Below are 15,515 nucleotides of genomic sequence, written 5' to 3' on the forward strand. Positions count from 1 at the left end.
CATTGGGAGTAACACTAAATAAAAATGATATTTTTTAAGAAAAGTAAACTGTAGATGATATTGCCTGTTTATAGACCAATACAAGCACAATAAAAATGAGCATGAATTTACATCTCTCAAGACTCCAGGAGATGGCGCTGTGCTGCAAATGCTTCATGATACAGCTGCAGGGATGAACCCCAGAAGTTAGCGTCACACAGAACCCCTCAGCAAAATGCTAATTAGACTTTTCCTTTAGAATATGGCAGAAACTAATGCAGCAATTCAGCTGCAGAGTCAGAAGTCCAAACTCAGGTCAGAATTCCTGACTTCTGACTGTCAAGTTTTGATGAAGGAATGAAGCAGGAGGAAGATAATTATAGATTTGTATTGTTATAATATACAATGATTTGTTTTTGGAGCACCACATAAAATAAAAATAACATGCATGAACATTGACGCTGTCCACCTCTCAGTCTCACGTCTCCTGTTTCAAAGAGTGGGGGACAACATGGGGACAGCGAGAACTTTGATGACTACATGAAGGCAATCAGTGTGAGCTTCGCCACCCGGCAAATGGGCAATATGGCCGAACCCAATCTGAAGATCAGCATGGACGATGCTGGCTTCATTTCAATGAAGTCCGAAACCACATTCAAGACCGCAGATTAAATTCAAGCTGAGCGAAGAATTAGACGAGACGACCGCAGACGGCCGAAACACCAAGACCATCATCACGTTTGAGTCAACATTGGTCAAGATAGGGCTATCAGCCGAATGGCTTAGTGCTGGCGCGAACGGTACATAGAGTATATCTCGTAAATTACCCCACTAATAATGCATGGAATGTTACCAAACTTCTGCAGTAGTACAAATAGGGTCTGTACTCACAAAACGAGGCATTTGAAAGTACACCAGGAGTTTATTTAAAAGAACACTTGCCTGATAGCTTCTATCCTCGGCTGCTTACGCTAAACTAACGCTACCGCAGCATCGACGCCACTTCCGTGTTTACCCAGCTGTTTATCCACCCCTGTTTTCTTTTCCTTGGTTGTTTTGGACCTCCTCGTTTCGTTTTTTAACCGAGGAATTGGAAGATTGTTGCAACTTCCCTCCGCCTCCCCCCTGTGATAGTGGTACGACCCGAGGGAAGAGGGGCTCTCTGTGTGCTTCAGTCTGCAGTTTAAAAAATAACAATTATAATAATAGAATTTCTTTGTAGTGTACTTTTCATTCATTCAAAGTCGGGACTTTTTTAAAGTTTTTTTTAAAGTACACTACGACTGGGACTTTAAAAAAGGCCTTTGACTGCTAAATTGCACCCTCTTTCTGATGTACTATGCTTAATTTTTATTAATTGAATGAAAAGTACACTCCAAAGAAAATCTATTATTATTGTTGTTATTTTTTAAACTGCAGACTGAAGCACCTTCCAGTTAGTCTACATGCTGCAAGTGAAGACCAACCATGATGCAAAATGACACATTAAAAGCTTAAAATGTGTTTTCATGAGTGTCTTTAAAATGTCCAGCTATTTGTACGCCTTCCCGTGAAATAAGGTTGAGATTTTCAAGTAAGAGACTGCAGTTTTCCCAGGACTTTGTCCTCACTACTTGTTACTCCCCTCAAGTTGAAATCACGAAACCAAGTCGTTCCTTTATATTTACTGGCATTTATTCACACGAATGTGCAAAGGTGTGCCGTGAGAACTAGACATACAGAAACAGAAATACATAAACAAACAATTACTTTCTTATCGAGACCACATACGTAGCGTAAACAGTATCCTTCAGGCTACATGACGTCACGTTAGCTTTAACGTCTATCAACATTTAGTAGCAAGATAGCAACTGTACCTCATTGGCCGCTTTACTTGAGAGAAATAAAAAACAGGTCTTCAGTTCTTCCTTAAACATAAATCCTCGCTTCAATGTACTTCACAAAATACACTTGAGGAATACAATCTTCTTGCAATAGCGCTCTCTGCGCACTGAGGTATCTCCGTACCGCGAACGTGGTCCAAACAACAACAGTCCCTTCAGTAAACCCGCCCCCGTCTGTCACTTCAGAACTTCAAAGAAAACAAATAAAACAAAATAAAGGCAGTTTGACATTAAATTGTTCTTATGTCTTACTATTCATGTGTATTAACTTGTGTATGTATTACTATGTATGTGTATTAACTTGTGTATTTATTGATTGATTCAAATATGTATTAACTTATTTATTTAACCTATTTATTCAACTGTCGTTGATGGCAGCTACACTACTCACTCAGTTGTCTCCTGGAGGACGGACACTGAACAGCGCTGGTTGTCTTCCACAATGTAGAAGTCATGACTCTCGAACAGTAGTGGTTGAACGTAGTAATAGCAGATATGTGATGTGTCCAGGTATCTGATCTGTGTCCAGGTATCTGATCTGTGTCCAGGTATCTGATCTGTGTCCAGGTATCTGATCTGTGTCCAGGTATCTGATCTGTGTTCAGGTATCTGATCTGTGTCCAAACGTCTGCTTTAATCTCTTCTCAAGATGTGTAACTCTGAGTGTTGTGACCTCACTAAGTGACTGTGGCCAGTCAAGTTGTACTCATTGGAATTCGGAATGTCGAGTTCAAACCAAAACAAATTTGAACACAAAAATATATTTTTAATTTTAATGTGATTTGAAACTAACTGTATTTCACAGTGTACAAAAGTCTTTCAACATCCTTACATAAAACTATTTCCCACTTTTTCTATGCATGAAAAGTCCCAAAATATGTTCTTTTATGTACAAGGTGTTACCATGTTTATCCTAGAAGAGACTGTTGTGCCTTCTACAGGTGGACTTATTTGTTATTGAACCGAAGGCAGATTTTTAGGACTTTCTAAACCTCAGATTCTGCTGTTAAGTCTGCTGGTGTGGTTGAAATGATGACGTACCTGGAGGGATCTGAAAAAGTCCCTTTGCTGCCAGTCATGTTTGTCTGCGGAAATAATGAGACCACACTGACAGCATTAATCTCACAGGAACATCTAAGTGGTTTCCTGGTTGTCATAGTAACAGTCATGTAATATGTCATCAGTAGGTAGATTCTTGTATGATTAAAAGTTTTTTGGTTTCCCAGAAATGCAGTTCTGAGAAATGTTTCTAAGTAAAGAGTAAACCTCCACCTCTTCCTGTACACAGATCTGAGGACAGCACAGGTCTGGAATGAGACATGATGTCCCAGATGTGCTCAATAGGATTCAGGTCTGGGGAACAGGCAGGCCAGTCCATAACATCAATGCCTTCATCATGCAGGAACTGCTGACACACTCCAGCCACATGAGGCCTAGCATTGTCATGCATTAGAAGGAACCTAGGGCCCACTGCACCAGCATATGGTCTCACAATGGGTCTGAGGATCTCATCCCGGTACCTAATGGCAGTCAGGGTACCTCCAGCAAGCACATGGAGGGCTGTGTGACCTTCCAAAGAAATACCTCCCCAGACCATCACTAGGCCACCGCGAAACCGGTCATGCTGGAGGATGTTGCAGCAGCAGAACGTTCTCCGCGGCGTCGCCAGACCCTGTCATGTCGGTCACATGTGCTCAAGGTGAACCTGCTCTCATCCATGAAGAGCACAGGGCGCCAATGGCGAATCTGCCAATCTCTGTGATCTCTAGCAAATGCCAATGGCATTGCACGGTGTTGGGTTTTAAGCACAGGCCCTATTTGTGGACGTCGGGCCCTCAAACCACCCTCATGGAGTCGATTTGGGACCGTTTGAGTTGAAACTTGAACATCAGTGGCCTGCTGAGGTCATTTTGTAGGGCTCTGGCAGTGCTCCTCCTGTTCCTCCGTGCACAAAGGAGCAGATATCGGTCCTGCTGTTGGGTTGTTGACATTCTTCGGCCCCCTCCACGTCTCCTGGTGTACTGGCCTGTCTCCTGGTGTACTGGCCTGTCTCCTGGAATCTCCTCCATGCTCTTGACACTGTGCTGGGGGGCACAGCAAACCTTCTTGCCACAGTGTGCATTGATGTGCCATCATGGATGAGTTGCACTAACTGGGCAACTTCTGTGGGTTGGAGAAACCGCCTCATGCTACCTCTAGTGGTGCAAACACTGGCAAAATTCAAAAAAGAAAAAAATCTGCCAGAAAGGCCGAGAACAGAGAAATTGTCTGCGGTCACCACCTGCAGAACCATTCCTTTATAGGGATGTCTTGCTAATTGCCACTCGTTTCCACCTGTGGACTGTTCCATTTACACAACAGCAGGTGAAATTGATTCCCAATCAGCGCTGCTTCCTAATTGGACAGGCTGATATCTCAGATACAATACAGGGCTCCAGAGTGCGACCATTTTGGTTGAAAATGCGACCAAAATTTTTATGAGTGATTTTTATGAAATCGTAAGCGCAGCATCTCGTTGTGTTCTCCTGATGGTATCGTGGTCTAAACCAATAAGAGACAGAGCTCGGGTGGGTCCTTGCCTCTGATTGGCTGTGGTCCTTTTCACTGCTGTAAATTGTGTCAGTTCGAAAAATGTGAGCGAGCTGAGCAGGTATTCCTGAGCGCTTCCATTTTCTCCAAAAATGAAGAGAGGCAGAAAGCCTGGCCCCGAGACAAATAATTAATTAATTAAAAAGCCCAAAAATATGCCTTCAGACAGGACTGGTTGAAGCAATTTCCCTGGCTGATGTACGATAAAGAAAGGGACTCAATGCACTGCATTTATTGTCGGGAGTGTGGTCAGAATATGGCCGGTAATAGTGCGTTTGTGGAAGAGTCAACAACATTTCGCATCGAGACGTTGAAAAAGCGCAATATGTCCAAAAAGCATACTACATGCCGTGATAAGTGTGTTAATAAAGCTCTCCCAGCTGCATTTCAGCGTCAGGCTGTATCAATCAGGTCCGCTGAGGCATCTGAAATGATTATCAAAGTCAACGTCGCATACAATATTGCAAAGGAGGAGTTGCCGTTCACTAAATCTAAGTCCGAAATTATTCTGATGAAAAAGATGCCGACACACTAAAGAACAAGACAGCTGCGGAGGTTGGAAACGCCGCATACACGTCATTCATGATTGACGGCGACACAGACGTCTCTACGAAGGAGTGCGTTATTGTCTACTGCCGCATTTTGCGGAAAGGGAGGCCGGTCAACATGTTAATTGGACATGTCGAGGTGGAGCATGGACACGCACAGTGTTTGAAGGCCCAAATTACAGCATGAGACATCATGAATAGGACATTGTATAGTAGCCTATTCCTAATATTATTAAAAATGAATAGCCTAAGTAAAAACATAAGTAAGCTAGGCTAAGATCACATAAACAGTTTTCCATTTGCAATCTATAGGCAAGTGACCTGTATGATCTTTTTATTCTTGAGGAATTTATGCTGCCACAAAGCAAGCATTTGCTGCGTTTGGGCATCAGTGTGCAGATTGGCTGGAGAAAACGGGTGCTCTGGGGCGTCATTATGTAAAAAGGGAGCGATGAAAAGGTGACCTTTTGGTGCTAAAGGTGACGCGATGAAAAATGTGGGTGATCATGAATTTTGTGCTGGTGCACCTAAAAAAAAAAGTTAGGTGCACCAGTGCAACCAATGCATAAAGTTAGTCTGGAGCCCTGCACAACCTTGATTTGAATTGAATATCCAAAAATATGGCTTGAGCTTTGCTTTCTTTATATAAGAAAACTCACAAGGTGATATATTGATACCTGTATTTTGTGTTTCTTTCTTTTAGTGTCCACATTGTGGAAAGTCCTTCCTCAATTCCTCGTTCCTCCAGAATCACATCCAGCGGCGGCACCCTGATGAGTACGAGACCGGTACGTCGCACATTAAATCATTTAAGGATGTCCTGTGAAGATGTATTTGCAGCTGAAATATGATACGCTTCCTCACATTGTGTCGTGACACAAATATCTTGTTTTCTTTGTTCTTCTACGTCCTTCCAGAGTTCCGGTCAGACAGTGAGAAGAAATCTCAGATCGACAGCCTCAAATCGGAGATCAGCGGTCTGAAGGAGCAGATTGTTCAGCAGCAACAGGACCTGCAAGCCAAAACAGCTCAGGTAGGAAAAACGACACCTTTTAAAGCAAAAATGCCAAACTTCTGGTTCCTGCTCGTTTGATTTCCGTTGTGATTCCAGGAAAAAGAGCAGCAGTCCCTGCAAAAAGACCTGCTGAGAGAATTGGACCACTTTAAGGCGGAGGAGATGGCGCGCATGGACAGAAAGATAGAAGACAGCAGGGACGGCATGCGTAGAGAGATGGAGTATCTTTACACCCGGAACATTCAGGCTCTCAATGTACAAAAAGAATACTTGGATAATCCATTTTGGTTCTCCAGCATATATTTTATTCATACCTTTTTTTTTTACTATTTTTATTCATAGGAAGCAAATCAGAATCAGACCGCCAAGCTTGAGAAATCGTCCGTCCCTGTTCACTCGCAGCCAGAGAGAGATCTGGACAACTACAAAGAGATGCAGATCCAAGCCATGCAGAAGCTGGAACACCAACTGAAGAAACAGGTCAGTGTCGAGGCCAGATGTTCTTTCCATAATTACAAGTGAATGAAATCCTTTTGAGGACACAAATATTCTCCTCTAGGATCAAAAGTGGGAATCCAGGCTGCAGGAAATAAAGGGCCAACACGAGTCTGAAAAGAACCAGGTATGTGTTCTTATCAAACCTCATCATTATTATGTCGTTTACGTGTAATTTGAAGCCGTGAAACGTCGCCTCCCAGTTGCTGAACGAGCTGAGCAGGATGCAGTCGTCCGTGGCGGAGCAGCAGGAGAGCGGCCGGCGGCTGCAGCAGGAGATGGGCAGGAGGCTGCAGGAGAAGGAGCGCACCATCAAGGCCCAGAGAGAGCAGGTTATAACACTTACACTTGCACAGCCAGGAAGTGAGGCGGGGGGGTCAGCACTTGTTCAGGATATCCTGTATTTGGCCTCAGATTGTGTTGTATTGAGACATGATGATACTGTATATTTGACAGGAACCATAGTGCACAGGAAACGGATACTTTTCCTGGAATAGCACCACAGTTTCCCATTACTCGCTACAGCTGAGCAGCCAGAGTTCACAAACTTGCATTGTTATAATTATAAATAATTATTTAATTATTCCTTTTTCCATCCTGTCATTAAAGCAGATGGCACTGACAAAACAACCAATCATAAATGCTCCTTTTCCCAACTTCCAGATGCGGAATATTTCCTCAAATCCACCCAAACCCTAACCACTCAGGAAGGCGACGTGGAGCAGGCGTAGGACGGCCCCCCGTCGGAACAGGTACGGGTGACGAGCGGACCTCCCGAAGGCTGCGTGGAGCAGGCGTAGGACGGCCCCCCGTCGGAACAGGAACGGGTGACGAGCGGACCTCCAGAAAGCTGCGTGGAGCAGGCGTAGGGCGGCCCCCCGTCGGAACAGGAACGGGTGACGAGCGGACCTCCCGAAGGCTGCGTGGAGCAGGCGCAGGACGGCCCCCCGTCGGAACAGGAACGGGCGAAGAGCGGGCTCCCGGACGACTGCGGGGAGCAGGCGTCGGACTGACCCCCGTCGGAACAGGAAAGGGTGACAGGCAAACCCCCAATAGGCTGCGGGGAGCAGGCGTCGGATGGACCCCCGTCGGAACAGGAAAGGGTGACAGGCAAACCCCCAATAGGCTGCGAGGAGCAGGTGTGGGACGGTCCCCTGTCTGGGCTGGCGCCGGACGATCCTCCGCCGGGACTGGTGACGGACGGGCCGCCGACTGAAGACCACTGGAGAGTGTCGATCGGGCCGCCGACTGAAGGCCAATGGCAGGTGTCGACCGGGCCGCCGACTGAAGGCCAATGGCAGGTGTCGACCGGGCCGCCGACTGAAGGCCAATGGCAGGTGTCGACCGGGCCGCCGACTGAAGGCCACTGGCCAAGGCGTGGGCTGGTTGCTTGGCTGTGACCGAGGCGTGGGCTGGTTGCTTGGCTGTGACCGTGGCGTGGGCTGGTTGCTTGGCTGTGGCCGTAGCGTGGGCTGGATGCTTGGATGCTTGGCTGTGGCCTGGGCTGGATGCTTGGCTGGAGCTGAGGCCTGGGCTGGTAGCATGGCTGGAGCTGAGGCCTGGGCTGGTAGCATGGCTGGAGCTGAGGCCTGGGCTGGTAGCATGGCTGGAGTTGAGGCCTGGGCTGGTAGCATGGCTGGAACTGTGGCATGGGCTGGTAGCATGGCTGGAACTGTGGCATGGGCTGGTAGCTTGGACGGGCGGGCCTCCGCTGGAACTGGTGACGGACGGACCCCCCGTTAGAACCGATGTGAGCAGCATCGGGGCGGCTCGCTTCCTCATGCCGCACCTGCTCCTCGAGGCCGTCAACCGACGAGCCAACTGCCGGTTAGCCAGCTGGATGCTCCTTGGCCCTCCCAGGGCCAGACGAGTACCCCTAAACGGGTTCGGGCAGGAGCTGGGAAGCTGTGCGGTGGCTGAGACATGGTCTGGTGGCATGGCTGAGACTGCGGCATGAGCGGTTAGCATGGCTGTGACAGGGGCTGGTGGCTTAGCTGCGGCTTGAAAAAACAGTTCGCTAGCAGCAATTTGGCGTGTCCTGCTAGCAGGATTGGTAATGAAGTCCACATACCACTGTATGACTCTAAGCCCATTAACTGCTGGGTCCTCTTTGGGTTGGTTCATTCTGTCAGGTTCAGGGCAAAACGTGGACTTGAAAAAGAGGGGAGGCGAGGACCCAAATGCAGTTAAAAAAATGAAGATTTATTTAAATAATAATTGAGAACCAAAACTAAGACTAAAACAAAGTATCAAACAAAGAAACCACAAAGGCAAAAACGACCAATTAAAGAAACACTTACAAAAAGGAACCAAAACACGAAGGGATACGGGAGGCAGGACGAGGTACAAAAATATCCAGTGACAAGAAGTGGTGCAGCATGCAGGGGAAGACAATGACGAAAGCGACATCGACAGCAACAATGAACCAACAATGAGACAGGGGAAACACAGACTATATACACAGGGAGGCAGGGAGCTGACGAGGAACAGTTGAAACACATCAGGGCAGGCATGGTAATCAACACGAGAGGGAGGGGGAGTCAAGACAGCGGAAACAACAAGGACCAGGAAGTACGAGACAGGAAATGACACTGAGGAAAAAATAAAACAGGAAATCAAAACCAAGGAAACAGAACATGCCAAAAACACAGATCATGACAACCTGTGTATCCACCTCTACACACCCGTCTGATTTATGACCGACGTAACGGCAGTCCGTCGTCACATACTGTCAAATATGGTGAGTGTGAGAGGCTGTGAGGGCTTGAAATGGTAGAAATACAAATAAGGACATCACTCCGCATGTCGCTTTATTTTGATGATCTAAAAGTGTTGGTTTTTATTTCACATATTTTACAGCCTGATCTGAACGTCTTCCAGGATCTTATCATCCCAGACCAGACGTCATTGTCAAATCATTGATTTACTAGTTTTACTTTATGATGACATTCCTATGATTTCAAGTGTTTTATGCTCCTTAAATCTTTAATGTTAATATATCTGTGTAAATGTAATATTCCACACATGCACTTTGTCTGTGGGTAATTTCCTTCAGGTAAAGTCAGCATCAAAAGTGGGCTCAAAATGTCCGCGAGCGAGCCCTCGCGCACTTCAGGACTTGACCGTGGCATAGACCTGAACCCTCAGGGACTAAATGGCAACGAGCATCAATGGTCTTCTCTAAACCATGGCAAGGTTGTAGTATGGGCATTTCCTACTATGACAAACTATATATACGTCTTATATTCCAATTCCAAACAAAATATAAACACTTTGAAAAGTGAAATACACTAAAGAAGAAAGGACTACTGCCACCGGCGGAGGGAGCCTATTTACCCGACAACGGCCGAGGCGGAGCGACTCAACGTAACGCGGTTCTTCAAAGAGAGGACTTTTTCCCGCTCAGCTAACTACAGCAGCAGGAGGTGAGTTTAAATATAATAAATTATGTTTTCCATTAATATTAGGTGTAGCAACGTAAAGTAAAATCCTTCGGTTTATTTTTGGGGACGTAATATTCGTGTTTACTAATTGTTTTGTCGCTCGGTGGACCGACTCTATCGTAGCTAGTTAGCATTAGCTAGCTAGCCTCCACTAATATGTTACTGTGGCTGCGGGTTTCACGGCTGAGTCACCGCCATGGTCACTTCCCAGCTTAGCTCTCTTAATCATTCTATTGTCCAGGAAGTTTGATAATTAATGAGCCAATGCTTTGGTAATGAATATAATTCCACTAATTACTTGTGATGACGTGGAGCATGCTGCAGACTATGAACTCAAAACTCTGTTCTGAACGGACATTTGGCCGCGTCGCCCCCCCCTCACTGCTCCGTGTGTCTCTGCCGTCTCTGCTGCGTGTTTGTGGGGGAACAGCGGGCTGGATGACGCGCTGGAAGAGCGGACAGCGAAGCGGAGAGACCACGGAGAGAATGAGACGGACTTTGGGTCCAAGTTTACTGGAGTCGTACAGTGAAATGATTCATTAAAACAGGGGTGTCCAAACTACGGCCCGCGGGCCAACTGCGGCCCGCGGTCCAGTTTTTATTGGCCCGCAGCAAATTCTGAAAATATAATTGAATATGGCCCGCACAAGAAGCTTGAGCTCAACTCTGTTGCACTTCTCAGTTTCAACACTAGATGGAGCCAGCCACGGAAACGGTGCTTCTCCACTAAGCAAAATTAAGCAAAGAAAAACTTTTACCGCGAGTCACCAGAAATGGCAGCACCGAAGAAACGCAAAATAGCAAGTGAGTGTAGAAGATTTCAAACACGGTGGGAAAATGAATATTTCTTCAAAGAAATCAACGGAAAGTGTGTCTGTTTGATTTGCAATGAAGATATTTCTGTGATGAAAGAGTATAATGTCCGTCGGCACTATGAGACCAAGCATCAGAGCTACACATCGTACACCGGTGCCGAACGAACACAGAAAGTCAAGCAAATGGCAGCTAGCCTGCAAGCTCAACAACAGTTTTTTTTTCGTGCTAACAAAATACAGGAAAACGCCACAACAGCAAGCTATGAAGTCGCTAAACTTATTGCCCAGCACGGCAAACCGTTCTCAGACGGTGATTTCATAAAGCAGTGCCTCATCAAAGTCACAGAGGGTCACTCAGCGGAAATAATGAGACCACACTGACAGCATTAATCTCACAGGAACATCTAAGTGGTTTCCTGGTTGTCATAGTAACAGTCATGTAATATGTCATCAGTAGGTAGATTCTTGTATGATTAAAAGTTTTTTGGTTTCCCAGAAATGCAGTTCTGAGAAATGTTTCTAAGTAAAGAGTAAACCTCCACCTCTTCCTGTACACAGATCTGAGGACAGCACAGGTCTGGAATGAGACATGATGTCCCAGATGTGCTCAATAGGATTCAGGTCTGGGGAACAGGCAGGCCAGTCCATAACATCAATGCCTTCATCATGCAGGAACTGCTGACACACTCCAGCCACATGAGGCCTAGCATTGTCATGCATTAGAAGGAACCTAGGGCCCACTGCACCAGCATATGGTCTCACAATGGGTCTGAGGATCTCATCCCGGTACCTAATGGCAGTCAGGGTACCTCCAGCAAGCACATGGAGGGCTGTGTGACCTTCCAAAGAAATACCTCCCCAGACCATCACTAGGCCACCGCGAAACCGGTCATGCTGGAGGATGTTGCAGCAGCAGAACGTTCTCCGCGGCGTCGCCAGACCCTGTCATGTCGGTCACATGTGCTCAAGGTGAACCTGCTCTCATCCATGAAGAGCACAGGGCGCCAATGGCGAATCTGCCAATCTCTGTGATCTCTAGCAAATGCCAATGGCATTGCACGGTGTTGGGTTTTAAGCACAGGCCCTATTTGTGGACGTCGGGCCCTCAAACCACCCTCATGGAGTCGATTTGGGACCGTTTGAGTTGAAACTTGAACATCAGTGGCCTGCTGAGGTCATTTTGTAGGGCTCTGGCAGTGCTCCTCCTGTTCCTCCGTGCACAAAGGAGCAGATATCGGTCCTGCTGTTGGGTTGTTGACATTCTTCGGCCCCCTCCACGTCTCCTGGTGTACTGGCCTGTCTCCTGGAATCTCCTCCATGCTCTTGACACTGTGCTGGGGGGCACAGCAAACCTTCTTGCCACAGTGTGCATTGATGTGCCATCATGGATGAGTTGCACTAACTGGGCAACTTCTGTGGGTTGGAGAAACCGCCTCATGCTACCTCTAGTGGTGCAAACACTGGCAAAATTCAAAAAAGAAAAAAATCTGCCAGAAAGGCCGAGAACAGAGAAATGGTCTGCGGTCACCACCTGCAGAACCATTCCTTTATAGGGATGTCTTGCTAATTGCCACTCGTTTCCACCTGTGGACTGTTCCATTTACACAACAGCAGGTGAAATTGATTCCCAATCAGTGCTGCTTCCTAATTGGACAGGCTGATATGTCAGATACAATACAGGGCTCCAGAGTGCGACCATTTTGGTTGAAAATGCGACCAAAATTTTTATGAGTGATTTTTATGAAATCGTAAGCGCAGCATCTCGTTGTGTTCTCCTGATGGTATCGTGGTCTAAACCAATAAGAGACAGAGCTCGGGTGGGTCCTTGCCTCTGATTGGCTGTGGTCCTTTTCACTGCTGTAAATTGTGTCAGTTCGAAAAATGTGAGCGAGCTGAGCAGGTATTCCTGAGCGCTTCCATTTTCTCCAAAAATGAAGAGAGGCAGAAAGCCTGGCCCCGAGACAAATAATTAATTAATTAAAAAGCCCAAAAATATGCCTTCAGACAGGACTGGTTGAAGCAATTTCCCTGGCTGATGTACGATAAAGAAAGGGACTCAATGCACTGCATTTATTGTCGGGAGTGTGGTCAGAATATGGCCGGTAATAGTGCGTTTGTGGAAGAGTCAACAACATTTCGCATCGAGACGTTGAAAAAGCGCAATATGTCCAAAAAGCATACTACATGCCGTGATAAGTGTGTTAATAAAGCTCTCCCAGCTGCATTTCAGCGTCAGGCTGTATCAATCAGGTCCGCTGAGGCATCTGAAATGATTATCAAAGTCAACGTCGCATACAATATTGCAAAGGAGGAGTTGCCGTTCACTAAATCTAAGTCCGAAATTATTCTGATGAAAAAGATGCCGACACACTAAAGAACAAGACAGCTGCGGAGGTTGGAAACGCCGCGTACACGTCATTCATGATTGACGGCGACACAGACGTCTCTACGAAGGAGTGCGTTATTGTCTACTGCCGCATTTTGCGGAAAGGGAGGCCGGTCAACATGTTAATTGGACATGTCGAGGTGGAGCATGGACACGCACAGTGTTTGAAGGCCCAAATCACAGCATGAGACATCATGAATAGGACATTGTATAGTAGCCTATTCCTAATATTATTAAAAATGAATAGCCTAAGTAAAAACATAAGTAAGCTAGGCTAAGATCACATAAACAGTTTTCCATTTGCAATCTATAGGCAAGTGACCTGTATGATCTTTTTATTCTTGAGGAATTTATGCTGCCACAAAGCAAGCATTTGCTGCGTTTGGGCATCAGTGTGCAGATTGGCTGGAGAAAACGGGTGCTCTGGGGCGTCATTATGTAAAAGGAGAGCGATGAAAAGGTGACCTTTTGGTGCTAAAGGTGACGCGATGAAAAATGTGGGTGATCATGAATTTTGTGCTGGTGCACCTAAAAAAAAAAGTTAGGTGCACCAGTGCAACCAATGCATAAAGTTAGTCTGGAGCCCTGCACAACCTTGATTTGAATTGAATATCCAAAAATATGGCTTGAGCTTTGCTTTCTTTATATAAGAAAACTCACAAGGTGATATATTGATACCTGTATTTTGTGTTTCTTTCTTTTAGTGTCCACATTGTGGAAAGTCCTTCCTCAATTCCTCGTTCCTCCAGAATCACATCCAGCGGCGGCACCCTGATGAGTACGAGACCGGTACGTCGCACATTAAATCATTTAAGGATGTCCTGTGAAGATGTATTTGCAGCTGAAATATGATACGCTTCCTCACATTGTGTCGTGACACAAATATCTTGTTTTCTTTGTTCTTCTACGTCCTTCCAGAGTTCCGGTCAGACAGTGAGAAGAAATCTCAGATCGACAGCCTCAAATCGGAGATCAGCGGTCTGAAGGAGCAGATTGTTCAGCAGCAACAGGACCTGCAAGCCAAAACAGCTCAGGTAGGAAAAACGACACCTTTTAAAGCAAAAATGCCAAACTTCTGGTTCCTGCTCGTTTGATTTCCGTCGTGATTCCAGGAAAAAGAGCAGCAGTCCCTGCAAAAAGACCTGCTGAGAGAATTGGACCACTTTAAGGCGGAGGAGATGGCGCGCATGGACAGAAAGATAGAAGACAGCAGGGACGGCATGCGTAGAGAGATGGAGTATCTTTACACCCGGAACATTCAGGCTCTCAATGTACAAAAAGAATACTTGGATAATCCATTTTGGTTCTCCAGCATATATTTTATTCATACCTTTTTTTTTTACTATTTTTATTCATAGGAAGCAAATCAGAATCAGACCGCCAAGCTTGAGAAATCGTCCGTCCCTGTTCACTCGCAGCCAGAGAGAGATCTGGACAACTACAAAGAGATGCAGATCCAAGCCATGCAGAAGCTGGAACACCAACTGAAGAAACAGGTCAGTGTCGAGGCCAGATGTTCTTTCCATAATTACAAGTGAATGAAATCCTTTTGAGGACACAAATATTCTCCTCTAGGATCAAAAGTGGGAATCCAGGCTGCAGGAAATAAAGGGCCAACACGAGTCTGAAAAGAACCAGGTATGTGTTCTTATCAAACCTCATCATTATTATGTCGTTTACGTGTAATTTGAAGCCGTGAAACGTCGCCTCCCAGTTGCTGAACGAGCTGAGCAGGATGCAGTCGTCCGTGGCGGAGCAGCAGGAGAGCGGCCGGCGGCTGCAGCAGGAGATGGGCAGGAGGCTGCAGGAGAAGGAGCGCACCATCAAGGCCCAGAGAGAGCAGGTTATAACACTTACACTTGCACAGCCAGGAAGTGAGGCGGGGGGGTCAGCACTTGTTCAGGATATCCTGTATTTGGCCTCAGATTGTGTTGTATTGAGACATGATGATACTGTATATTTGACAGGAACCATAGTGCACAGGAAACGGATACTTTTCCTGGAATAGCACCACAGTTTCCCATTACTCGCTACAGCTGAGCAGCCAGAGTTCACAAACTTGCATTGTTATAATTATAAATAATTATTTAATTATTCCTTTTTCCATCCTGTCATTAAAGCAGATGGCACTGACAAAACAACCAATCATAAATGCTCCTTTTCCCAACTTCCAGATGCGGAATATTTCCTCAAATCCACCCAAACCCTAACCACTCAGGAAGGCGACGTGGAGCAGGCGTAGGACGGCCCCCCGTCGGAACAGGTACGGGTGACGAGCGGACCTCCCGAAGGCTGCGTGGAGCAGGCGTAGGACGGCCCCCCGTCGGAACAGGAACGGGTGACGAGCGGACCTCCAGAAAGC

The 15,515-nt window shown here is 46.3% G+C and overlaps 2 protein-coding genes across 2 annotated transcripts in view; both read left to right on the forward strand.

Annotated features, from left to right (window-relative positions):
• Window positions 1-241: 241 nt before the first annotated feature.
• LOC311010080 (cilium assembly protein DZIP1-like) lies at window positions 242-7,208 on the forward strand (the record flags this gene model as incomplete). The annotated part of the gene is made up of 9 exons (XM_084004561.1): window positions 242-294; window positions 456-534; window positions 5,703-5,787; window positions 5,917-6,032; window positions 6,111-6,269; window positions 6,357-6,494; window positions 6,574-6,636; window positions 6,713-6,841; window positions 7,173-7,208. The coding sequence occupies 9 exons, from the start codon at window positions 242-244 to the stop codon at window positions 7,206-7,208; spliced, it is 858 nt and encodes a 285-aa protein (XP_083860687.1).
• Window positions 7,209-9,246: 2,038 nt separating this feature from the next.
• LOC311010081 (cilium assembly protein DZIP1-like) overlaps window positions 9,247-15,515 on the forward strand; it is a gene marked incomplete at its 5' end in the record, with an annotated part of 48,952 nt that continues 42,683 nt past the window's right edge. Inside the window, 7 exons of the mRNA XM_084004562.1 lie at window positions 9,247-9,255; window positions 13,858-13,942; window positions 14,072-14,187; window positions 14,266-14,424; window positions 14,512-14,649; window positions 14,729-14,791; window positions 14,868-14,996. Of these exons, the coding sequence (XP_083860688.1) occupies window positions 9,247-9,255; window positions 13,858-13,942; window positions 14,072-14,187; window positions 14,266-14,424; window positions 14,512-14,649; window positions 14,729-14,791; window positions 14,868-14,996 (699 nt within the window). The remainder of the gene's footprint in view (window positions 9,256-13,857; window positions 13,943-14,071; window positions 14,188-14,265; window positions 14,425-14,511; window positions 14,650-14,728; window positions 14,792-14,867; window positions 14,997-15,515) is intronic.

Source organism: Eutrigla gurnardus, assembly GCF_963514095.1.
Source record: "Eutrigla gurnardus genome assembly, chromosome: 24".
NCBI lineage: Eukaryota > Metazoa > Chordata > Actinopteri > Perciformes > Triglidae > Eutrigla > Eutrigla gurnardus.